General features: G+C 34.9%; 1 protein-coding gene across 1 annotated transcript in view; it reads right to left on the reverse strand.

Moving 5' to 3' along the window:
* Positions 1 to 1,322: 1,322 nt before the first annotated feature.
* LOC131851183 (homeobox protein araucan-like) overlaps positions 1,323 to 26,875 on the reverse strand; it is a 51,336-nt gene continuing 25,783 nt past the window's right edge. Inside the window, exons 2-5 of the mRNA XM_059201632.1 lie at positions 24,010 to 24,122; positions 13,461 to 13,777; positions 5,384 to 5,972; positions 1,323 to 2,866 (exon numbers count right to left, since the gene is read on the reverse strand). Of these exons, the coding sequence (XP_059057615.1) occupies positions 2,863 to 2,866; positions 5,384 to 5,972; positions 13,461 to 13,777; positions 24,010 to 24,086 (987 nt within the window). The 5' untranslated portion in view covers positions 24,087 to 24,122 and the 3' untranslated portion in view covers positions 1,323 to 2,862. The remainder of the gene's footprint in view (positions 2,867 to 5,383; positions 5,973 to 13,460; positions 13,778 to 24,009; positions 24,123 to 26,875) is intronic.

A 26,875-nucleotide genomic window follows, 5' to 3' on the forward strand; every position in this document is an offset into this window, starting at 1 on the left:
ACGACACGTATCTCAAACACTAATGAATATTTTGACATGAAATTTGACATAAATGTGACTGACAGTACTACCAACCTTGTTGCCAGAACAAAGAAAAAGAAATATTCATCCGTGCTGTTGATGATCTCAAAAACAAACGGATACAAAAAGTATCAGGTAGGTACCTACCAACCATCGAGGGCGATAAGAAAATGCAATTTAATTAGGCACATAAACTTTGGGAACTTGGTAAACGAAGACTATAATTCCGTTAGCACTCCAAAGTAGAAAAAAAAAACAGTTCTTTTATTACCCTTTAAGCATTGTTTAAGAGGCAAAAGGTAAGGGAGGAACCCCTCTTACCTACGAATTTTACCGGTTCATTATCGACATTACTCTCTTTGTACCCCCGTTCTCAAGACAGAAACGCTATTAGGTTAACCTGATTTACTTATTTAAATCGTTAAAATGGTTTAATCTAACATTTAGAGAGATTAGGAGAAACTGCAGTTTTAAATATGAAGAATATCTGTACTGTAGGACAGCCTCGATGGTTTAACGGTTTAGCACACCGCTTTACTGTCGATGTGTCACGAGTTCGATTTCTTACACGCTACAAATATCTTTATTCATCACTATGATTGTTTATATCTGGATGTTTTCTGTGTATATTTTGTTTGTATTTATAAAAAAAATGTATCTATGTTTCTTATAAGTTTTCTATTACTCTTTATTCATTAGTAAGATTTTTGATATCTGGATAGTTTCTGTGTATATTTTGTATGTATTTACAAAAAAAATTATCAATCAGTTGTTTAGTACCCATAACACAAGTTCTGCTTAGATTAGGTTTAGTTGGCGCTGTGGAGATATTATATTATTGTAAGCAAATAGTTTCTTTATGTGCACGTAATAAGTTTTCAATTGCAACGTCAGATGATAGAGTATGTGTTATTATATGTGATTCGTTGAATTTAATGATTCATACAATTAGGTCTCATATATAGGTCTATATAGTATTTACTATTTACAGAATAATTCCAAATTCAAATTCAAATTCAAAAATCATAATTCATGTAGGTATATATTTTTCTCTACCGTCCAGTTCAGTATATAGATCCAATTGAGAAGAACTGGCAAGAACTCAATTGAATATATTTTTTAAAGCCAGTTCATTTACAATGTATATTTACATAGGTGTCTACGTCTAACATTAAATGAATATCCCGTGCATGAACAACTATTGCCATGCACTATCGTCATTCAAGTAATAGTTCACTTATTTATAAACAAAGTGATGTAAAGGGAAGGTAAATGTAAAATGAAATTTACTCCATTGAAATAAAGATTTAATTACAATTGTTACATAATTTTACTCATAATAATAATAGGTATATATTCTATAAATATCTATATAGAACATTTAATATTAAGCGAATGTATTCGATTTGGTCACATTGAAATGTTTTGTCTCACAATTATTACGTTGCATTATACTTCGATTGATTGTAATAAGCCTCAAAATTGTTGACCCACGTGTAATCTAAGTTGTGACCTATAAATACATACAGACTAAGGTATATAAAACAAAAATCTATTGCATTTACGGACGATGTTTAATTAAGGTATACCCTAACGTCAATCTGAAACATCAGCTCCTCTGGCAGATCTAAATCGGTGATCGTGGTTTATCTAATACAACATTTATAAAAGAAAAACCTTCAATTCGTATAAGCTTTGCTTAATTTTTAAAACCAGTTAAAAATATGGCCTCAAAACATTACTACCCGCGAAAATTTTCGTACGCCCTTCATTGTTTATTGAATACTTTGTTACCTAGCACATACTTCACATGACTATATCCAACATTAAACAAATCGTATTCTATATATATAAAATCCCGGATCCTGTCGTTGAGTGACCGCGATCACTTTAAACATAAAATATTCAGAATATATTTATTTACAATGTATTCTAATAATACTTTTAAACAATATTTATAAAATTCATATTGACGCAATTATGTGAGGCGCCGCGTGACGAAACCATATTAATTACTTTGTACACTTGTTAAGAAACTAAAAATAGAAAATCTACAAAACATTCTATATACAATGACAATAACAATAATCGAATCGACGATTGTGAATCGATCCGTACAGTAACAAAATGAAACAGATTGCGACGCAAACAACGCGAAACTAAAGTTCCCATTACCACTTCACTGAATTAACAATCACTTACAACTAACGAAAGTAAAGTCTGGCACCGCAACTAATGAATAACTTATTGCTCCAAGAAAACACTACAATCAAACGTTGGAAGAACTTAATAGCAAATCAGCATACGAGACCCTTATCTTACAATTATTCCTGCTGGAGTCCAAAGATAATGTACAATTTTACTAAAACCAACTCGTGGTATACTTTACACGTAATTGCGCCTTTTGTGTATCTCTATAAATAATTTGGATAATATTTCCATATTATACTTAAATCTATAAAAATACTGAGCAACGTTGATTCCGTACAATGATTCGTTTCATATTATTTCACTAATTAAGGACAACCGTCGACCGTAATCACATCAGAACCGAATATTAAGTACATCATAAAATTCTTTTTACATTATAATGATCGGTGCACTTTAGTTTAGTAGTTTAAAAATTACACTAGGCCATATACAAAAAACGTATGCACCAAAATTAATATAACATTACAGAGTCTACAAAATGTAGTCGCATATTTCGTAGCCATAGTTTTATGTCCCTACAAATTGTTTGCATCATAAATCTTATAATAGAACTGAAACACTGTGCCACTGTGAAAATTTGTTAGTCCCTAGTGGTTGATGCATGGTGCAGCGACCCAGGTTTCACGTGCTTTACCTGCAACAAGTAAACATCGTTTTAGCACAGCTATTAATAATACTTACATCTAATCTCGATACACACAAGATTTTATAGGAATACTTAAACATTTAAATAGAACCTTACAATGATAAAGTTTTAGTCTAAAAAGAGTAGCGGTATTTAAATTAATGAAAAAAAAGGTCCGTTCGGATAGTTGTTCCGATTCTATCGCGGCGTCAGGGCAGCGAGCCCGCCGCAGTGTTCACACATATCAACCAAAAAGTAAAAAAGAATAACCAATCGAGATGAGGTGACGAAACGTTCAGTCTCATTATCTGAGAATTTATTAACGAATCGTTGGGACCGGAAAACCGAAATGTGAAAGAAATAAAAATTCGACCTCGGCCGCGGTCATCTCAAGTTTGTACAGCATCAATGAAAAAAGAAGTCAAACAGGTTATCCGAGCGACCTGCGACTGAATGAAACAAAGAAGGACCCGAGCGAGGATCGAAAGATAAGAGATTAGAGCGTTAAAAAAAAGCTGCCTTAATGCAGAGGTAGTGTTGTGAATGAAGAGGATCCATTGAGATTCCACGCCCACGCACGCTTGTGGTGTCCGTTGCTCGCGTTATCGCCTTCGGAGACCAACCCGGCTGCCGTGCCCGACAGCGGCGCGGCCACCACTATACTCATTGTTCATTCATTTTCGGGCTTAGGGACAATTCCCGCTTTGTATTATTTAAATTGACCACCCTCAATAGGATTACAACTAGGCGTATTAGATCTGACTTTTATCCATCCGGTATTGATCATTATTGTTTTTCAATCTTCGAAAATGGAAGCAATAATATGTCAGCTCGCTAAATTTGATCCTCTTTAGTTGAGTGTATAACAGGATCAATTCGCGATATCATTTGGCAAAATAATAAGTTAAAACGACACTGGTAGGTATGTTATTTAAGTTGAAAACAAAAAACTGCCAATACGCCGTGCTCTTTTTGGGGCTACTTTAGAGGAATGCCGCGATAAGGAGTTATTTTCGCGTCATGGAATCCGAGGGACAAAAAGGCGTGAAAACGAAAATAATACAAAACGTTCTAGAAGTGAATTTGTGAGCGTTTGGCTAAAACAAAATTCTTGGCGATGCCGCTCTGTGCGGCGGCGTCGATGATAGCGATTTATTGTAATGAGACGCGGATACCGCTGCCGCAGTCTCCATTTCTCAGAAAAAGTTTATAGACTCTAAGAAAAATGTGACAAGAGACACCATCGGGGAACTATTTAGATTTCATCTTCACACGGTATTGTTAGAGTCGCGATTATAATCCAATTTGTTCTCACTTTCACTAATTTTGTGTTTAACTAATTAGTTTTATTAATTTGTGAATAATATAATGTCTCATGTTATTTACAAATGGCTTTAAACCAGTTATTATTTGCATTTGCAGTTTTTTCATCAAATTGTTTCGTCTTTACGTTATGCCTAAAAGTAGCGATATTTAACGATAATAATACTTCATTATCTATTAGTATGTCGTTTGTAAAATTAATCATTCTAGTAGACGGTATAAATGCAATAAACGTCTGCTCATTACATCGAGTTATAGCGACATTTCTTAGGTTCGACGTCATTTCATTTGAATTCAAATTTTCTACACTATTTGGGAATGTTATTGGATATTTATTATCAGCAAGATGGATTACGTCACAGTGATGTTACGACATGGATAAAATTACTACGATAGGCATCACCTAATAAATATATTTTGTATACTAAATTATTATTGAATACTTTAAAGTATGCTGATGAATTATTTATAAAAATTTCAAACAGGTTTATTGTGTATTCACATTGATGTTACAATTATAAAAAATTTAAAACTGTCGTAGTTATTGTTGGTATTATTATTTATTTAGTCCATATTATCATCATCAACGCGATGAAAGGTGTTAATAGTCTAGAAGCTAAAAATAGTTTAGAGATAATGGCTTATTTCAGCGATAAAATATCTATGTTACGCGCTCGTACAGCCGGAGAAGCTAATTTGGACAGGTCACCGACGCGTACGTAGGCGTGCAGTGCGCGTCCCGTTGACACTGACAAATGATGTGAGATTGCAATCTCGCCCTCGCGTCGCGCGACGCCCTTCCGCGACTAAACTCCATTGTTTTCAATTACGGACATGACGCCCTGCCTCGACTCTTCGCTACTAAACCGCAAATCTCTTTAAGGATCTCTCTGCATCTTTAGTATAATCATCCATTTATTTACATAGACACAGTATATTAGTAGGATCTAGCTCGAGCACCTATATTTGAATCAATCGGAAACTCACCGCTAGTGGTGCGCGGTCCGCTTTCAGACGGCCGACACGAAACCGTTGGGATGTTGGAGCGAGCTGGAATAGGAAATATTCTCTTTTCACGTGGTGTAGGAGATCGTGAACTTAGTCCACCTACCACCTATTAGCCTAAGTAATCGAATGATCTTTTTGATTACGATTTATGATCCTAATTGCCTAACGGTTGAATATTAATGTAAGTATATTAACCTCTTATAGAAGGGCTTGAAGGCGGCAGATCCCTCGTTGTGATGTGGTTGGTTGGGCTGGTGGCTGTTAGCGGCATGGTGAGGATTGTGGTAGGGATCACGCTGCGGCGATTGCTGATGCCGAGGAAAGCAGTAGCCAGATCCACCGCCGCTGCCAAGTGGATTTGCGACACTCGGCACCTTCATGTTGGGTGGAGTCTGCGGGGGTGTGTCAGTTTGCACGTCGGGGAATGCGGCAGGATGCACGCAGGGATGCTGGCCACTATATTGCCCCGCCGGAAAGCCACCATAACGGCCATATGAGCCGCTAGCAGGGCTCGCTGCTGCTGTCGCCGGCAACGCGAATCCGTTAGAGCTACTGTCGGCAGCTGCTGAGCGGTCTGGTCCATAGGAGTGCTGTGGCCAGGGCTGTGCAGCCGGTGGCGGCGTCTTGCATGCTGCTGTATCAGCTAATGACCATATCTTCGGTTTAGATGCCGGAATGGGCACACCGCAGTCTGAAGTCCCTCGCTTTGATTCTTCTTTTATCCCGTAACCCAGCAACTGGTGATGCATCCCCTGCAGCAGCTCATCGCTTTTCCGCTCCTCATCTGTAAAGATAATCGTATTCATCGATCATATTTTATGTCCGATCAGCAATAAACGTGGGAGCATACGTCATTGCAATCAGATTAGTCGCAATAGCCGAAGCCGTAACTAATGCTACACCAATAAAACAGAGCTTAAAAAATCGATACGAGCCGTATTGAATTGTGAACGTGACCGTTACAACTGGGACGTAAGTTTTAGGTACTAAGAAGTGGAATCGTCGGCTCCCTTCGGAAAAGTCGTGTGAAAATACGTTTGGCGTGCAGTGACCCATTCGTTAAGTGGTTATCCGATTAGCGAAGTGAAAATACCACTTTGGGGCGCGAGTCCCCCGCCGCGGGCTCACTCGCCGATCCCTTTCGTATTTAAGCCGGGCATTTATTTCGCATTTCCCGGCGCACCCCGCGGCACCGCACTCCTCGTGGAATGTGCCCGCGACACAATTAATGGTCAACCTCGATTCCCGTCCTTTCTTCTATTTTGACCGCTATACACATCCCTTTTATTCTTTCCGCCTAACGTTCGTTTTTATAACAAGTCGTACTTTATCTTTTTTTTTTAATCATCAATATTATCCTCGGCAATCTCCGCGATAAAATCTTGACTCGGTCGCTCGATTATTTTAAAGCTGCAATGAAATTAATCCGAGCAGCGTTCTCGCTACAAAAAAATGGTGTTATTGTACAATTACACAAAAATGTTTATTCAGCAAAATTTTATAAGGCCCTAAGTATTATCATAATGCCATTTTCCGTTGTAAAGTGGCTTTCGGAGGGAGCGGGGCGGGTTGAGGCGACTAATGAAATTCAGAGGCCTGCGGGGTGCGACGGGGCGAGGGAGGGTGGCGCGACCGCTCGACTTCATTCTCTTTATTCCATCTAATGCTGACTGCTCCTAGCTTTTAAGAGGGGTTATCCGCGTTGCCCTTCACTAGGGATAAATAGGGACGCCAATGATACTCCGCGCGAAGATATTTATCCGGCAAATTGTTTTAATTTTCATTGTATTAATCTAATAAAGGCCCACAACGACGGGAGATAAGCGAGAATTGCACGATTTCATAATGTTTTATTTTAGCAATATGTTTAATGTATTCGTTAAGCTAATTTCTTTACAAATTGTTAGGGAGCAGTTTATTGAATATAAAATGTGATACTTAAACTTACGCGGATTTATGTTGGTTTGTTGTCTGTTGTGGATTCAGTTAAACATACATTTATAACATATCAATTAACTAAACTTTTTAATTAAACAAATATACATAAATAGAATTGTTTTTTTCTTATATAAAATTGTCCGAATTGATAGCTATGAATCAAGAGACGTTCAATCCTTTATCTTCTTTAAATAAACCTAAACCTTCTACTGCAGTCACGTATAAACAAAACGATTTCATTCTAAATATAAAGGGTTATATCCAATTAAACTGATGCGGCTATTTCACTAAATCGTTTATAAATATTTATCAAATGGCAGAATACGTAAAGCTATACTCTAGATTACTGAACGTGCAGTTAAGCGCCTCTAGAAGCGACACGTGGATAGGATTTGGAGCGGGCTGGGATCTCACGCATGAAGCGCACTTCGTTTGACACGTCAAGTGGTCTTCCCCTTTACCCGAAGCCAGGGGCGAAGTGACATAATAAAAATGCGTCTCCGGCCTCACAGGGCGCTCCGCAGGACCCTCCCCCGCGCCTCAAGCCCCTCGAGCACTCCGGTGCAGCGCAGTGCACTTTGCAACAGAGGACGCTGCAATTTATTACTCTTTGGCGTCCGCCCCGATGTTCACTTGTTTGTATTAGCCGTACTCGTTAGCTATTAACGCCGGCCCGGCTTAATATTTTATTTGGGATGCGTGTGCTCACGACAAAAATTAACATTTATTGGTGGGGGTCACAAAATGAAGCTTTTATTCATGAGTGGCTTAGCGCGGGATAGTTCTGTGTGTTTGTTTGTCGACGACGTCCTAGGGATCGCGTGTGAAAGCTTTTATATTGGCTTTGTTTGGCGTGACTTAAAATGATATATTACACGTCGTGAACATTGACGGTTTAGTAAAAGAATGGTTATGCATGTCGAGTGAATGTTATGGTTTATTTGTTCAGGTCTGCAGTTTGGGTTTCGCTAGCCGAAACGTAGTTAATACTGTGATGTGCGTGTTTCCCGTAATAACTTATTGTTGGACTATCACTCTAGTTATTATGTTTCGTTGCTAATTCACTTAATCCGCTCTACAACAAAAATGCATATAAACAATTCGGATATTACAGCGTCGGTCGATAGTAAACGCACGCGAAGTTTGTAGTCACGTCAGACCTACGTTACAAGCGGGTATACAACATTATATTCACACAATTATATAATAACCTGGTACATGCCTGGCATTTTAACTACAATTACTTGACTTATTTTTTTTAGTAAATTACATATTTACTACTGGAAATGCTCTTTTGTATAGTATTTATATAACATAAATAAAAAATTAAATACATATATTTTTTTAATACTTTACATAATTCCTGGATACTTTTATAAAAACTTGACATATTCTGGTAAGTTTGTTAAAACGTAACATTATAAGTTTCACGAATACAAATATACTTATCTTCCAACATAGATCATTTACCTATAATTTTTTTTTCATTCTTCACACGTATATTAATTAAGAAACACAAAAATTAAGACGCGAAACAAATGCAGTTGCGTTGTATATACTTAATATGTAGATTTCGCAAATACATCTATTTACGTATCAATTTATGTCCCGCATTACTAGAGTTATAAATATAAATAAAGACATACAAACAATTATGGTCTTTAATTGATTCAATGAGAATCAATTAAAGACCATAATTGTTTGTATGTATGTATAAATTTCGAATTAGTTTAATAAAAACAAACAAATATATAAAATTCATGCGAAACAAATATGGATTTTATTTGATTCTCTTTAAACTTCCATTTGGTTTAATAAAAACAAATAAATATATAAAATTAATGCAAAAAGAAATATGAATTTTATTTGATTCTCATTAAATTTCAATTTGGTTTACTACAAATTATATTGAAAAACGGTAAAGGGTTGTTGAATCAGATTTACAAAAAGTTTTAATGCAAGAAGGAGATTTGATCGTAAAATAAAAGACTAGTGTTTTAATAGTGATTTGCCTATGTTGTAGCATATAACTTCAATGGTAGAACTTGGTTTGGGACTTTTTTAATTAAACTTTTACAAATGTATAATATAATTCTTATTGTTTTCGTAATGATATTGTTCTTCAATATATTATTCTTATAAATTCAGATTCCTTACAACCTCTATAAAATGCCTTTATGTTTTTTAATTATTACATAAAAAGTAAATATATTATTCATATAATATATTTTTAACGTTTTTAATTATTATTTAATAATTTTTAATATATAGTCTATTTTATTTATGACATTATACAATTTACGTTCGTAAACACTTTAGTACCTTATCATAGTGACATTATTGAGATATTCAAACAATTTTGCATAAAACCAATAAATTATTACTGCGACAAGGTTCGAAAGTGTTTACATACTCGTATTATTGCTCGTACGTTCCACGTATCAATAATGTTCATGTAGACACAGCTGATGGCCCACATGATGCAAAATGTTAGTAGGCACATTTGAATTGTGTAAAAATCATACGTCATACTCGTGAACGAGGCCTGCTCTAATCACTACGATTGATTTAAAGCTATTATGTTTATCTTTTTAATCATAGTCTATGTGTTATTCTGATGTACTGTAAAGTTTCATCGTAATTCGTACAGTAGTTTCTGCGTGAAAGAGTAACAAACATCCATCCATGATAACTCACAAAATTTCCCTTTATAATATTAATAACATATAGTATGTTCACGACAACCATTTTTTTTCGGAAAGGAAAGACTCATTCTTTTCTTAATGTATATATTTATATGCTATTTTATATGTATAGCTATTTTATAATATGATGTATTAATATTTATATATTCTTTTTCGGACTCATATTGCCTTTGTTAATGCATTAATATTTATATATGTTATTACAATTCTTAATAGAATATTGCATTTTGTGCAATAACAATAGGATCATAACAATCAGATCTGCGGAACTCCGACAGTGGTGTCACTCGGAAGTAGGGACGTAGGGGCGCGAGTCTGTAATCCTCGTTGAGGGGAAATGCGCGACTTTTTTGTAGCCACTGTGAGGGATGATGAAATGTCCAGATCTAGAAAAATTGGAAGAACTCTAGAGTTTATTATTAACTACACTACACACAGTTAAATGATTTGAATTTTGAAATTTGATAAACATGAAAAATTAAATAAAATATTTTAAAAATCTTCTGTAAAATAGTAAAAAAAAATTATTTTATTTTAAAATATGTAATATTTTAAAATCTTACTCAAAAGAGTCAGAGGTGTATTCTACGCGAGTAGCGCTGTCGGATCAGTAAGTGTTAAGGAAAGAAAGAATTATTAACTTAAATATAAAATTTTGATTTTTAGTTATTTATATGAATTTATTCTCAATACAAATTTGAGGTAATAATAAATAATAATAAGAAGGTATGCTCATTAAATATTCCAAATAGATAGGCCTTTAAAAAATATTACTAATTACTCACCTGTTATTTTATATACTCGTAGATTTAGGTTCATATGTCAGTTGTATGTCATTAGTATTGTAAAATAAACGTTATTCCTCTTTCGTTAGAGTACATATTAAAACTAATGATTTTGTGCCTCTTTAGTTACTATAAAAAAACCAAAAACAAGTGATCGTTATCTCATATTGATCACAAATGTAACTTTCGAATTTAACCAATACAAGTACCTACTTCACGTAGAAATAGATGTTATTTTTGGTTTTGCGTGAAAGCGAGACAGACAGACAGACAGAGTTCAGTTGTAGTAGTTTTGTAATAATAATATATTTCACTCTATCCTCCCAAATTTGAATTTACTGACTGTGTATTATTGTAAACATGTACAACATTTATTTGAAAAGAACGATTTTTTTTTATGGAAACTTTTTATTTTTTTGGTTGTTTTCTACTGTACTTCTTGTCTAATAAGTATTATAAATGTTGTTAGAACCCCGTATAATGTGCATAATAACATGTTTTTATTTTTACTTGTTTACTACAAAATAAACAAGGTTAATAGAAGAAATGTCAAAATTAAATAAGTACAGTGATAGAAATGTTAAATACCACAACTTTAAATTAGATTTAAAAAAAATACGCCTTTTAAACTAGCTATGTATATGTGTAAAATACATTATGCACTAGCTGTACACGCGATGTCGTCTTCGTGGAATTTAACTTTATTTTTCTAAAATAAAAGTAACCTAAGTTACTCCTTATTACATCAGCTACCTGTAAAAAAAAAGTCCCGTCAAAATCGGTCCAGCCATTTCAGAGATTAGCCGGAACAAATAGACAGACAGACAAAAATTGTAAAAAATGTTATTTTGGTGTTTGTACCGTATTTATATTCATATGCATGTAGTAAAAAACGTTTATTTCAATATAACAAACAGATATTCCACTTTTATTTATATGTATAGATTGGTACATCAAGTAATCATTGTTACGTTATATATTCTCTATTAAAAAAACAGTATTTTACTGTTAATTCTTCAATATATTGTATTCCTTTATCTTATATATAAAATTCTCGTGTCACAGTTTTCGTTCCCATACTCCTTCGAAACGGCTTGGCCGATTCTCATGAAATTTTGTGAGCGTATTGAGTAGGTCTGAGAATCGGCCAACAGCTATTTTTCATCCCCCTAAATGTTAGGGCTAGTCCACCCCAAAATTTTATTTTTTATTTTTTATACAAAATTTAAGTTTCTAATTTTTTGTGATACAACATACAAAAATACATACAATCCTAAATTTTCACCCTTCTATCATCAACCCCTATTTTTTTATTAATTTATATGGCAAAACAACGTTTGCCGGGACAGCTAGTGACTCTACATACATCGTCTCACTTTTTGCAACTTCACGTCTTTATATTTTTCATACATTGTTGCTTGTTCCTATTGTTGTTGGAATGTCTAATTTATGAATTAATGTTAATATTATTTATATAGTTATCACAATCATTTAGTCATTTCCAGTCATGCTACGTTCATGTCATTCACTCCAAGCCCCATGTACACTCCCATACATCTCGACACTTTATTATCGGCAGTTTATGACCCCAAGTGCCGCTGTTGCCGGCAACCGAGACGGCATTCAAACCACGAATTAAGTATACTTCTATCCCAACAATAGCGAGCTTCATTAGTCGACGTATGCCGGGCGTTAGCTATGACGCCCCTAGCTACACTTCCATTAGCGCCGTGAAGTTTGCAATGAAAACACTCGTATTTGAAACCATCTTTATTGTAACAATGTCTACTTATAATTTATGGTGTTGACAAGCGAAACTAAATAGTCTCCCTCGATGTTATTGCGAATCGCACGCTCCGTATCTGCATTTTATTATTGTAAGTGCTCGGGTACTTGTGAATGTATTCATCGAACTTACGAAAACACATCCGAAAGAGCACCGTAACACTCGTACGGTGACGACAAAGACCGCAACGAAAAAGGTCCCACATTCAATTGGAACACATTATAAATCCCCAAAACCGTACTTACTTACGTTCAGACGGAATATCCTCATAAAAGAAACGATCCACGAACTCGACAAATCCTTTGGCAAGAACATGAAGTAGGGCAGATCGTCTGACAAGCCGAACGCGACCTCCGAGCGTCGCCCCGTTGTACCAACGAACGGAAAAAGCGTTATATGAAATTTGGGCCCGGGCGCCGCCCACTACTACGAATAGGAAATCCGGGAGCGAGAAGCGGCTACGCACAGTTACACGCCTGAGACCCACTCCCCCCTCTGTCCCACGCCTCCGCCGGCCTCCTCTTGCCTCCTCTACGAATCTCGCACACCCTACGGCCCTCAACCGCGTTATGCCAATTCACTCGACGATTTATACACCGACAAAATTAAAGCAATTTTAAACGTTCAACAACATCACCTCAAAACGAACATGAAAATAATACAAACCGCTCACACTAATAAAATAGAGAAACCGTATAATATTCATGACCTTTCGCTATAGCAACAGTTTAATTAGGACTAACACATTGTTATTTAAAAACGTACACATTTCGCGTAGCTTATACAATTATGTTCAGGGGGAAAGTGTTTGAAGCACAGAAATAGTATGTTAGGATTCAGAAAGTACAACATTTGACGGCCAATTAATTACTCGTATAAGTAGTTGGCCATCCAATGTTGCATAAAGCCTCGTTTAGTTCTATTCGAAATATTGTAACATACAAGAATTTATTTAAATTCACGTGATGTACAACTAGTATTACTAAGTACTATAAAGTTTGATTTACAGTTCGACTAAATCTAAACAGGCTTAATATATTGAAATGAGCTCAACGAACCTTTGTGTGTTTTAATTTTCTCGTCTTGTTCATCTTTTTCTTTTTCTTCATCGGAAAGCATCGTGTCGTCATCATCATCAGTTTTATTCTTCGGTTCCCAGGTCATCTTGTTTTCTTTTTTGAGCCGGCGCCGTGCGTTCGCGAACCACGTGGACACTTGAGTCAGCGTCATTTTAGTGATGATCGCCAACATTATCTTCTCCCCCTTCGTCGGGTAGGGGTTCTTCTTGTGCTCGTTGAGCCATGCCTTCAGTGTTGCCGTGGACTCTCGCGTAGCGTTTTTCCGTCGGGCGGCTAAATCGTACCCAGCGCCATATCTGTTGACAAACATGTTTATACTTACATATACCTAATGGGAAAATCATAACGCTTCTGGCCTTAAATTTTGTACATTCGCAAGTTATAACTATCGTGCACATTTATCATATAGAACTAAACCACGTTTCTAGCGAAGATCCTCAATAACATATAAAGGATGGAAATGTAAAAATACAGAATTTCTGTAGTAGAACGCATACAAATAAATATATTTTTTTCTTATAAATATCATATTCCCAGACTAGTAACATTCGGCGCGTATCGTTTACAGTTAGCAATAAAGTGGCTTTTAAATTTGTAACAGATAGGCGTTTTATTTGAGGCAATAGATTTCTCGTAACGGCAGCAAAAATAAAGCTATCGCGGCTCCAGAGCGACATTCGATATACTTTTTAGGGCTACAGTCCCATTTGCATCCGTATTCTAAGCGTAATTGTGGCGAAATGTTCGTTCCCCTTTGCAGTATACCTGACTTCGATTTTCTCGCCGACATGACAAAGGCGCGGTCTAAGGGGCCCAATAAATAGGTTTCGCGCGTGAAAATAGTTAAAAAATGACGCCGCTACCGGGTATGTTCGGGCAAATTGTATCCTTGCGTGCGCCGTTTAGGGTTTAGTATAGAAAAATACTTATGGGATGTTTCCACAAGCGTGTTTCTCAAAAAGGAAACGTGATTTGCGAAAGTGACAGCATTTGTAGTTTTATTACATTCTGTCAATATCACTTGCATGTTATCCTTTTTATTATTTTTGATTGTAGATACGTACTATATTGTTGTTTACTTCTTTCCTTGTTTTTTTATTATATACCTATCATAATAAATAAAACGAAGTACATATATGTTTTATTTGATAAAGAATCGTTTGCTATTTTTATATCCGCACGATGTGCTATTTTATTTTTAATATAATTTCTAAGTCAAGAGCATCTTGTCCTTCAATGAAGACTGGTTGTCTCGCTAGAGGGCGGTCCGTTGCATCTTGTTGCAGTTGCAGGGCGGTGCAGCGCAGGCGTGGGCAACGTGGGCGTGCTCGACACCAATCGATCGCGACGCCATCTTGCCCGCCGGACACCGGTATTGCTAGTCGCTGGCCAGCCGTCGGCTCATGTAGCCACAGTACTGCGGACGGACCACTTGCGTCCACTACAGACCAAATCATCGCCACTTACAATAACCCTAAAACTCCCACTTAAACATCGCAAAATCTTTTTTACCAAATAAAAAGTACGGCTCCATAAGTATTACATTGTAAAGTTGGAGACGCGTCAATCCAAAGCCCCTGAAACCATAGCTACCACATTAGTTTAAACACGACTAAGCTCTTCAGAAATCTACAGCGGTTAGTGATGACAGCGGCGAGGGTTAAGAAAAACTCTGCGCTTTAACGCTGAAGTGTTTTATTAAGTTAACAACGCATTGTTGGTTTACAGCGCTGAATCCGCTGCGAGGGGTGGTTTTGCTTTAAGCTTTCTAATTAATTTAGACGGTCCACTTAGTCGTCGCGCCCGCCCTGTGAGAACACATGCACTTGGTTTAGAGAATGTTAATACGTTCATGGCGGAAACGCTTTGTATCTTTGTTAATTTAGGGACTAAACGTAATGCCGATGGTCGGGTTTAGAATTGTACTTTCTTCTACTGCCAACAAATGGTTGGATTAATTTACAGTGACGTTTCCTGCCGCGACTTAACCACTATAGTTGTTTCTATAATTATAAACCGATCGAATATATCTTAATTAAACTATTCCATTTTATGTTTTTTATTAACATTACAATACTTGTCATGTAAACTAACAGTAAAACACTGTTCACATCAATTCATTGTATCGCAAAAATGAATAACAAAGAAAAAAATTACAGTTTTTCATTAGTCACTGCAAAAAAAAACCATGAAAATATCATTGAATACGTAATGGTTTTATGGGTTTTTTGCATGACATACAACACGTACCTACCTAGTTATAATATTATTAAAAACATACTAGTAATGACAAATAAATGAAGTAGATATAATATTTAATTAATTAAACACAGATTTGGAATGATTGAAGAAATCAGCGTGGTAAATACAGAGTTTAGTAATATTTGAAAGCGCGTAGAGAATTCAATTCGCGGTATCGGAGGTTTACGATCTGCCCGCTTGGGGGAATTGCGGGCTATACGTGCCGTCCCCCATACACCGTACAGCTATGTACTACGCACATAAGTAATGTTTCCCCCTTCACCCCAGAGGGGTCTCGGGTCGTATTAGAATTAGGATCCGCAACAGAAGTGCGAGTCGAGTAGGCGTTTTGGAAGCGGAATTGTTGCGTTGTTGAGTCGCTTTAGATGCTATATCCTTTTAAGGTGTAGTTTTATTGTACGTGTTTATCGTATGTCACGGTCGCCATATTGGCAACTATAAAGTTGCATTATTGTCTCCAACTGTTTTATTGGCTGCTAAAGTTACTTGTTCCGAAAGTGTAATTCCTACATGTATTTTATTGCTCAAATTGCAAATTGAATACTCCAAACTTTTTAATTACCGTTACATTTATAAAAATGTCTTAATTAACAGATTTCCAAATGGCAAATCTCTATAATTAGGCGGGCTCCTTAGTTTAGCAGTTTAGTACTTCGCCTTATATCTGATAGGCGCCGATTCGATATAAACATACACGATCAAACTTACATATTCCTGTGTATGACTGTTTGTATTGGTCTGCCTATTTTCTATTACGTATGAATGTACAAAAAATATACAATATTTTTACCAGTTATCCAGAACTCATAACAAAAGTTCTACATAATTTGGGATTACATAGCTCTGTAGATATTGTCCTGATTTATTATAGCTATTATTAAGAATTGAGTTTTATCCTTTGCAAATTCATTAAACTTAATAATGTACAATAAAATAACGTTAAAGTAGAAACTTTAGACAATACTAAATATATGCAATTAGTATTTGAAGCACGTCAGCAGCCCGATCAGATAGTAGCTGCGTACTTAGCTGCAACGGGCGTAATTAGAAACATTAATTACTAGGTCCCAACGCTAGCTAGACATGATTAGCGCGTCTCGTGGAATCAATTAATACAGCTTGATAGATTTATCACCACGCACTCCATTTAACAGTAAACGCACGATTACGCGCATGCTGCCTTCGGTCTGATAGAAGGAAACCGCCGACTACGATTTATTGTCGGACTTCACTCGGAGGTGTGGACAATCGAATAATTAAATCGATATAAATGATATCGAATCGTGATGTGCGGGATGGGACTGTGTTTAAAAGAAGGACGATGGATGGACGCCGGTGTGCCTTACGCTGAACTATTAAATATATTGGATGACATAGATGAGATAAAAATAAACAATACGAAAATAAATTTCATTTTCTGATAACTTCATTATGGATGCATCGATTTGGCGAATTTTGTTTTTGTTGTATTTATAATTGTTAAGTATATTTTTACACTTGACGAAAGGGAAAAATAGGCAAAATTTGGCCTAAATAATGTTAATAATAAAAAATCTGTCATAGTTTAACGTTGAGGTTTTTACAATTTTGTAACTATTATATCTTACTAATAAATCTCATTTATGTTACTTGATTAATCTTTCTCGCGAGGAACCGGGGCAGGCAACTAGTAAAATATAAAAATAATACCCAAGACATGACAGAGCTTTGTCGATAAGGAAGATAACGAAGAGATACCATCACGACCAACATGTCAAGAGTTCACGACTAAAGAAGAGGAAGAGAGACGTGATATGGAATCCGCTAATTATAATAGGTGCCCATTAGGAGAAATGGTGTCGTGCATACCACATTTCCGTTATAAATAGATATTTGAAACGAAATCGTTAATGAACGTCGTCGAAACATACAAGTGTCATTTGAATGGTACATTTCTTTAACAAGCATTCCTTATTTGGTTTATTTAAAAGGTAACAGAGCGTATCGTTGGCACACAAAATAATTCCCTTAGAGAGACGCCCGCACGCTCGGGGCGCAGTAATTTCCTGCTTATTTTGATCTCAATGGTGCAGTACAAGTGCTCCCCCGTCTCATTCCTCTAATTTTTGTACGTTTTCTGTGCTTGAGACTTGTGTTAAAAATAGCTGAGTAATTTTTCATTTCGGCGGGCGGCGGGCGTGGCAGATTACAGGCTGTTTCAAATAATAAGCCAACGGTACTTAACTGAAGTGAGCCAACAGTCGTGGCCCGTTTTTGTTGGTCCTTTACACTTTTCATTGTACCTTTTACTCCGTATGTCCACGGTTGTTCGGCCCGGATAAGTTATTACTCGGTTGTCAAATTTTTATTTCGGTGTTAATTAGCAATTCTCTGTGTCTGCTGTTGCAGTTGAAATCGTGTTGAAAATATCTGCGCTTTTAACTCTTAACTCACGAGCGTCACGAGATATTGCTGTTTGTTCATTTTGGTGTGTTGCTACTTTTTTCTTGGTTAAATGAAATCATCCCATGTTTTGAATAGAGCCGTGAACAATTGTATTGGGATAGAGGGCGCAGTATATCACAGTGTATTTCCGTGCTTGTCCCAGCCCGCCATCGTATCGCTACGTCTTTTTTACGCATAAAAACTAATGTCGACTCTAATTATTTTTAGATTACAACGTACCGCCTGCTATATATTAAGTCGAGCGCAGCCGAATTGTCAGCATAACTTCGCTTTGATGTATCATGATTTGTTTTTATTTTCAGGCAGTTTCAACGTGATTCATGGATGGATAAATTTCAAGTACGCCGTGAAACGTATATTTAATTGATGCGCCTACATAATACATTGTTATGACATTGTGTGCTCATAAATATTTCTCTATAGCAGAAACTGTTAACGTAAATATTTATTATGGCACTCCTAATTTGGATAATTAATTAGTTTCATTGATATTTCAATAACCTGTTTCCTGTGTATATTAATATTATTTTACAAGTATATACATTATTTAGGCGTAATTTTATTTTTTAATAAATCATACAGAAATATTAGAAGTTCTGATTTGTATTGTTTATTCATTCATTCATAAATTTAAGTGCAACGCTTTTGTCGGTGGAGGTCTTGCCACTTTCTACGATCTTCCATCATACTCTTATTATATTTCCATCATACTTTAAACCTTGATACATAACGACTCCAATTCTGTCATTCATGCTTGATGTAGATGTTGCCTTGGTCTTCTTCTCCCCCTCTTTCCTTTTATCCTACCTCAATAATTACTTCCATAAATTAATTTTTACTGGTCCATAAATTAAAACTTACATCATTATCTTGTCTTGCCTTTATTCCATTATTTGGTGCCGTCGCAGTATGTCCTCTTCTTCCTCTATTCTCTATCAGTTGTTATATCTGAGCTTAGTAGTATTATCTTAGTTTATATTCAATTGACAAATAATGGGTCATAAGAATATTATGCGAGAATGTTATTACTTTTAGTGCTGATAGTGTTTCACATATGACAAACAATTGGTATTACGACCGGGATTGAATAAATTAAAATCAACGACAAGACGTGGATGTGAAAAAGTAATAAAAAAATGAAAAAAAAAAACATAAATTTTGCTTCATAATAATTTCCTTATGATAGACACTGTGCTGTCCCAAATTCTTTGTTGCTATTTTGGTTAGACCCTACACATATCACGGATAGTCGTAAGTTGAAGAGCTAGGTAGAATACTCTGAAACTAAATCACATTTACTACTAAACGACGTGGGAATCTACAAATAAATTATGAACTGTCAAACTTAATTGATTGATCATGACCTTGTCTAGTTTGCGTTAAAATTTTGGAAGTATAGGTACCTAATATTTTCCGCTGTACCTCTTGGAGACATTTGTCTCTCTTTTGGGTTTCGGCTTGATATATATTTCATGATTGACCCCGTACACTGTTGCATGTCTTTTAAACAAACGCCGATGAATGTGCGACCACCCTAATCGACACGTCTGACGGGTTTTGGCTAAAACGTCAACGCAACGATCGCGTTTCAAAGAAAAACTGTGAATTAATCAGGCACTAGCGCGAAATGGATGTAGTGTCATTCGTCTCTGTCAGTCATGGGGACGGTTATGTGTGGAAATGAGATGGACGACAACCGGGAGTGGTTACCCGGTCATTTGTCCCTTGCGGCACGCACGCCTAGCTTCATAGGGCTATATACTATACTTTTATCGGAGCAGCTGAATGTTTGATATCAAATTGATTATCAAAACGTCAGTACGAACCTAACGTGAACAGATGGCACGTTTTAAACGGGACTGTACCTTTTAAAAATTACGGGTCTCGGTGTCCCCAAAATGAACTCTGGGACGCAAATGTCCCGTATTCGGAAACTCCGCGAAAATTTATACAGCCGTGCGGGACGGGGCGGTTGTGATGTTGATTATTGATGATAATTATAGTGAAATAATTAGTCTAGCTATTCAAAGATGGAACGCTGCCAGTATCTTCGGAACTTTGCCTAAAGGGACCCCTTTTAATAACATATTTTAGTTATTGTATTATATTTTTTAAGCTTTTTAATTGTATAATTAAGTTACGTAAATGATATAATTAGTTTAGTATTGTTGTCTTTAAAATTAAATAATTACAAATTAAAATTATACTTATATAAAAAAAAATTATAGCGAATATAAAAAACGTGCCAAGATTTTCAGTCTTACTTAAAAGCATCACTAGCTATATTAAAGCAAATTTGTTCATCCAATAATATTTAACTTTTAGGCTAAAGTTAATTTCTGAATAAATAGCTTTAAGAAATTGTCTTTTCATTGCCTATCTATTAATTGACATAAATAAATCAATGTCCCGTTTTGTGTCAAAGAATAAATGGATACGTTAGTCATACTTATGTGTATGAGTGTATTTCTTCTGGCGTTATCTCACACGCATTTTTAATTCCGGTATAAAATGTCGCTTTATTGTTTTCATTTTACTGTATTTACATGCAATTATTTCTTAGTACTAATTTAAACGAATGACAACAAAACTGCGTCTAATCAAACATTTACATACATTTACTGAAGAATATATTGCAGTTAACACAACGTAATACAACTAAAACTTTTGTACCTAATTGTCAAAGAATCTTTCAGAACGTTCATTTTAAAAATTTGTAACGCCAGTTTCTTTATAAGTTATATTCTTCTGATTCTTATACTATATAAATATAGCAATAATAAGAATTGATTTTAATTATTTATTATTAATTTTGTCATAAATTAAAAAACATATTTATTATTTTAAAAGAGTTGGTAGGATCGTATTTTTTTCTGTACGCGGATACCTATATGCCTAATTGGTATGAATATTTATTCTTATTACTTTTCCATTAATTCATCTATAATTAGAACCTAAATGTACCGAAACATTATATCAAGTTTCATTACTTATTTCTAAATGGTATATTAAAAAGAACGCTTCAAAAATTTAATTTAACCCTACATAATATTTTATTGCATCACATGTCGGTGCTATCAAACGGGACGTGTCAACCCTAAAACTCGGGGTTATATTACACATTTAACGATGGCCGAATATAAAATGAATAGTTAACAAGCCAGTAATGACAAGTGATTTGGCAGTGTCTGCATCGGAAATCGAGGATAAACGCTCCGATAACTACACGGACGTACTGACGTATCGTGAGGAATGTATTGCGTTAATTTATCTGCGTTTCCAATTAATTTGATGTACAAATCAATTGTTTTTCTTTCTATATTCAAATTCATGGCTATTTATGGTATGGTCATGTAATGCAAAAAGAAATACGCAGTTAAAAAGCTTTCCAACTAACAGAACATAAAAGAGGTAGAGGACGTCCTCCAGCTACTTGATAGACCAGCATGACAAATATCTTCGAGAGGGAAAAATTGCCTAACCCTATAACCTAGGGCCGATTGTCCTGGTGTCGCAAAATTAGGAGAGTCGACCAATAAAGTGGGATAGTGCAAGAAAAAAGGGATTCAAATTCAAATTATATTAACAGTATATATACTCATAATAAATAACAATAACTATCTTCAAACTACATATACTATATATGTGTAAATATAGATATATTACTAGACTTAAGATTACATATTTAACAGATTATTAATTCAATTCAATTCTGTATATTATGAAGATAATTCCTACGATATTATGCGTCTTTACATTCTAAAGTAAATTTTATGAATGAAAGCAAAAACAATAAAAATATATAATTAAATATAAGTAAAATAACTAAATGATGCAGAACTATAGTTGACAGATAGTAAGTAAAAAGCGCAGGAGGCGCCCTCAAACAAAGTACAAATACAGTATTGAGTGATGTTAGTTTGAAAATAATCACTATGTACAATTTCTTAATAATATTTTTATTTTCTTCTGGAAACATAATACAATAACTAAATTATGTTAAGATACAAATCAGCTGTCTTACGAATATGTACGGTCTTTATATTACTTTATACTGTTACATTTTTTTTAATTAGGACTGAGAACGTCTTGTTTAGTTTAGTTTAGTTTCATTTATTGACCAATGTAAAAAACATCTTTACATATATGGCAAGTCATAATATACAATAATGATATTTATAAAATTTAAATTCGATTACAATTATATTATTAAATAAAATAAAATAAATTAATTACGTACACAATACACGGTATAAACAATTATAACACGTCATAATAATGTTTAAAAATCATGATTACGGTATAATTATATAATTACATTTTGAGTCATATATTCTGTTATATTATAAAAAGGATGTTTTTCAAAATAATATTTTATTTTCAATTTAAATTCTTTTGAAGGTAATTGTCTGATAGTAATAGGTAGCTTAATATACATTTTTATTTTTAAAGTAATGCCATGTTTAAATGTTTTATCGAGTCTTGTTTTTGGCAATTGTATATTATCTTTATTTCGCGTGTGGTAATTATGATTATCTGAAATCTTACTTAGCTCATTTTGAATTGTATGTTTACTTTAATAATTGTGATAGAAGATCGCGTTCTTCTAGCGTTATTCTTTATTATATGAATTTGTTTCCGCTGATATAATTATGAAATTAAATCGAAAATAATGTATTTATTTTAGGACAGTTTAGCTACATATGAACATCAAGGTCTATATTAATATTTCTTCTCTACCATCCAGGTCTACCAGATTCAATTGAGAAGAACTGGCAAGATACTCAACTGAATTTCCATTTTTTTAAAAGCCACTTTAAACACTTACAGAAGTTGCCTAACATTAAATGAATTTCCCGTGAATGAACAACTATTCCCATACACTATGTTCTATTAAAAGAAAGTGGATACTCAAATATTAACGGAATCGAATACACTGCAGTTGAACTATTTAATTGAATAGACTAGCAACTAATTAGCTACGACGGTCTGTAGCGGTTGAACTCTCTCCTTCAAGTTTCAAAGGTCGTGGTTTTGATTCCCGCACGACCAACATTTGTTCTCATGAGTATTTTATGTCTGTTTTGATAGTTTTTCTTTGTATATTTTTGAGAATGTCCATCAGTGACTGGATAAAGCTAAAATAATATCTCAGGACAATTCATACAGCGCCATCTAGTCCCAAACTAACCAGAGCTTGTGTTAGTACTAGACAACTGATATGAATACATAGATACTTTTTTTGTTTTATACATAATATACATAGAAAACATTCAGAGCTGTACAAACAATCATACTCATCAATGCATATGTTTATACCGTGAGAGGAATAGAACCTGCGACCATCGCAAGTAAGGCAGTGCGCCAAACCGCTAGACCACCGACGCCGTCAATTGTATACAAATTTAGAATATCGTTTCCACTATTTGTAAACATAAACTCTCAATTAAACTATAAATGTACCGCAGGTAAAACAAATGGACTGTCGAAGTTAACATATCTACGAGTTAATATTGAAAAAAATATATTTAATTTCAAAGGCGATTGTTACAAAAACTATATCGATCCATCACTCGCTAGTAACGTGGCTCCATTCCCATTTACACCCACATCGAAGTGAATATATTTGCACAACACAACAAAATTTATTAAAGTCAAAGCGAATAGCCAAATGTAAACATGAGCCTCTCGCATTGCAGTCTATTAGCAAAATAAGTCAATAGGGAAAGGTCCCTGTTATGTTAATCTGCTCACTACGCGAGCTTTATCTAAAGTGGCGCGGGCGTTTGGACCTTGGGGTTTTTGGACCCTGGGGACTTACCCGTAGGCAGCGAGCGTTGGGTCGTAAGGGTAGTAGCCACCGGAGGGTTGGAGGCCTGCAGAGGTCCACGCCGACATTTCACCGCCACCCTCCTTCAACGCGTAAGGGTTGCTCTGTAACACCGCAACACACAATAAATAAATATAAAATTGAATATTTTATAATAAACGCTAATGGAATATTATAATACTATTAAGAAATAACAGTGAAGGTAAATTAACACTCGGTCGTGACCTTTCGCGAGTGATCCTGTAAAAATCCCAAAATTATACAGGTGAAGTAATTGCAAGGACTTTACAATAGTATTTGCATGCAAAAATATATTCACAAAAACAATGATTCAGTACGGAAAATTCTCGATATTATGCAAACATCTTCTTGGAAATGCAAAATATAAATTAGCTATCCTTTTATTTTTGTAACGTTAAAAAACTAACGTCCTTCTGTAATGTTAAAAACATATATTTTAACGTAAATTCTTATCTATTTTCTAGACAACAAAGTATTTTTTTCATTAACTTTTTAAATACAGAAATATCAGATGGATCCAATAACATACTAGTACACTTTCTGTATTATTAAAAATATATATTGTAAAGTAAATTCTTATGTATTTACTACATATTAAAGTACTTTTTTCATTAATTTTAAAGACTAAAATACAAGATGGATCTATTATAATACTAATACACTTAATTACTAAAAACAAGGTCATAGAAAACGACATTGTAACTGAGCCGTATAATCACATAAATCTCTACTCGTAATAGATCTAAGTCAATCAGGACAACAAATATACGACTGCGAATTTAATTAAAGCAAACTTAATAAAAGGGAATAGACTCGTATCATAATAAAGGTCCCAAGTGTACGTACAGATATATCACTAACGCATTTGCATAATATAGTATGTGGGGGATAAACTGTTAAGACATGTACCCTCGTGTCGAGTGATAGTGGTCCGGAGATACCGAGGGATTTCTCATTCGCATACATTAGGAGCAACTAAATTAAAAGTGTGATCGACACCCCTACATCTCGCCCCCTTCTTCGATAATAAAACGAGCAGCATTATGATACATATGGTGCTCTGGTTTTCGATAACCGAATAGAAGAGCGAGTTTATTTGTCCCACTCTTTGAGGAAAGCACCATTATAGTTTACGCGATTCATCTTTTCGTATACGTCCTTTAGAAGTTATTTTTATTTTGACGCCCTCGATGGTTCAGCGGTAATGTGCCGCTTTACTTCGACTGTCGCGGGTTCGAATCCTCGCATGATGAACATTATAACGACTGTTTGTATTGGTCTGAATTTTACCTATGTATATTATGTATGTATTTGTATCTGTTGTCTAGCACCCATAACTCGCTCTACTTAACTTGTAACTAGATGGCTGTATGTCTTAAGAAATAATATAACCATCAGATGGGCCGTATGCTTGATTGCCAACATCGAAGTATAAAAAAAAATATCTTTATCAATATGTGTGATTTTGCGAATTTTTTTTTATCCTACGATGGTGAAAATACCATTCCAACCGTATCTTTTTTATAATAAACGGTAGCCTATTCTGATGGTAAATGGTTACTGTAGCCTATAGACTCCTGAAACACCAGGGCTCTCACTAAAACAGGTGCGCGTTGACGTTGACGCTATTATTGTTTATTTTTGGGACAATAATTTACAACCGTTCATGTGAATGTGCAGGAAAACATTAGAAATTAATAGGTTCATTCTTAAGGAACAGAAGTAGCGCGTCCAAGTGGAACATCGCTTGTTTATTCATCACGAATAACAAGTCCGTAACACTTATTATTAACATGCTAAGTATTCTCAGATAACGACTTAATTGCTGTACCAGGCTGTAGTTATATCAGCTAACAGCTAAACACCTTGTTAGTTCTATTGCTCTTACAAATTGCCTAACTAACAATCGACAGGAAAATGTTATTGCAAACAGAAAAGTCAAACAAAAAATGAAGTTAGTACATATTAGTACATTTATTTATAACATAACATTTGGTATTAACGGTTCATAGAGAAACGGACCTTGAAAGAGAATAGATTTATATTATATTTTAAAACTAATTGTATAAAATTTATTTATTTCATTATTTATTCTTTAATGCACAATATAACATGTACAAAGGCGAGCTTATTGCCGTATGGCAGTCATCACCAGCTAACCTTTAGGTATACAGAAAGCGTTGTGGGGCAGTTATGTCAAAAAACAATCACAAAGTTACTAATAAATGTTATATAATATACCTATATGAAATCCTATATCTGGAGTATAGCCTTGTATGCGTGTGAGACGTGGACATTAAATCAAAAGGAAAGAGACAAACTGGAGGCTTTTGAAATGTGGTGTTGGAGGAGGATGGAAAGAATTAGCTGGAAGGATAAAGTAAGAAACGAAGAAGTACTACACAGGGTAAAAGAAAAGAGGCAGATATTGAACACAATAGAAAATAGACGAGGAAAAATGTTAGGACACTTGATACGGCACGATGATTTCATGAAAATTATTATTGAGGGGAAAATAGAAGGAAAGAGGGGGAGGGGAAGACCAAGGAATAGCTACATCAAACAAACTGAGGACAAAATGGGAGTCGTGTCGTATCAAGAATTAAAGAGCATGATGGAAGATCGCGCAAAGTGGCAAGAGCTCCACCGACAAGAGCGTAGCTCTTAAATTACGAATGAAAATGCAAATAAATATATACATTAATGCTAAATATAGAGAAAATATAATACAAATACAATGCTATACAGTTATAACTCATTTTGGTGACACAAGAGAAAATGAAATAACTAATGGACACGAATATGTAGAGTCCGACATGAAGTTAGTACAATTCAT

Source organism: Achroia grisella, unplaced genomic scaffold (genome assembly GCF_030625045.1).
Source record: "Achroia grisella isolate CSIRO2021 unplaced genomic scaffold, CSIRO_AGI_Agris_v1 utg1173, whole genome shotgun sequence".
NCBI lineage: Eukaryota > Metazoa > Arthropoda > Insecta > Lepidoptera > Pyralidae > Achroia > Achroia grisella.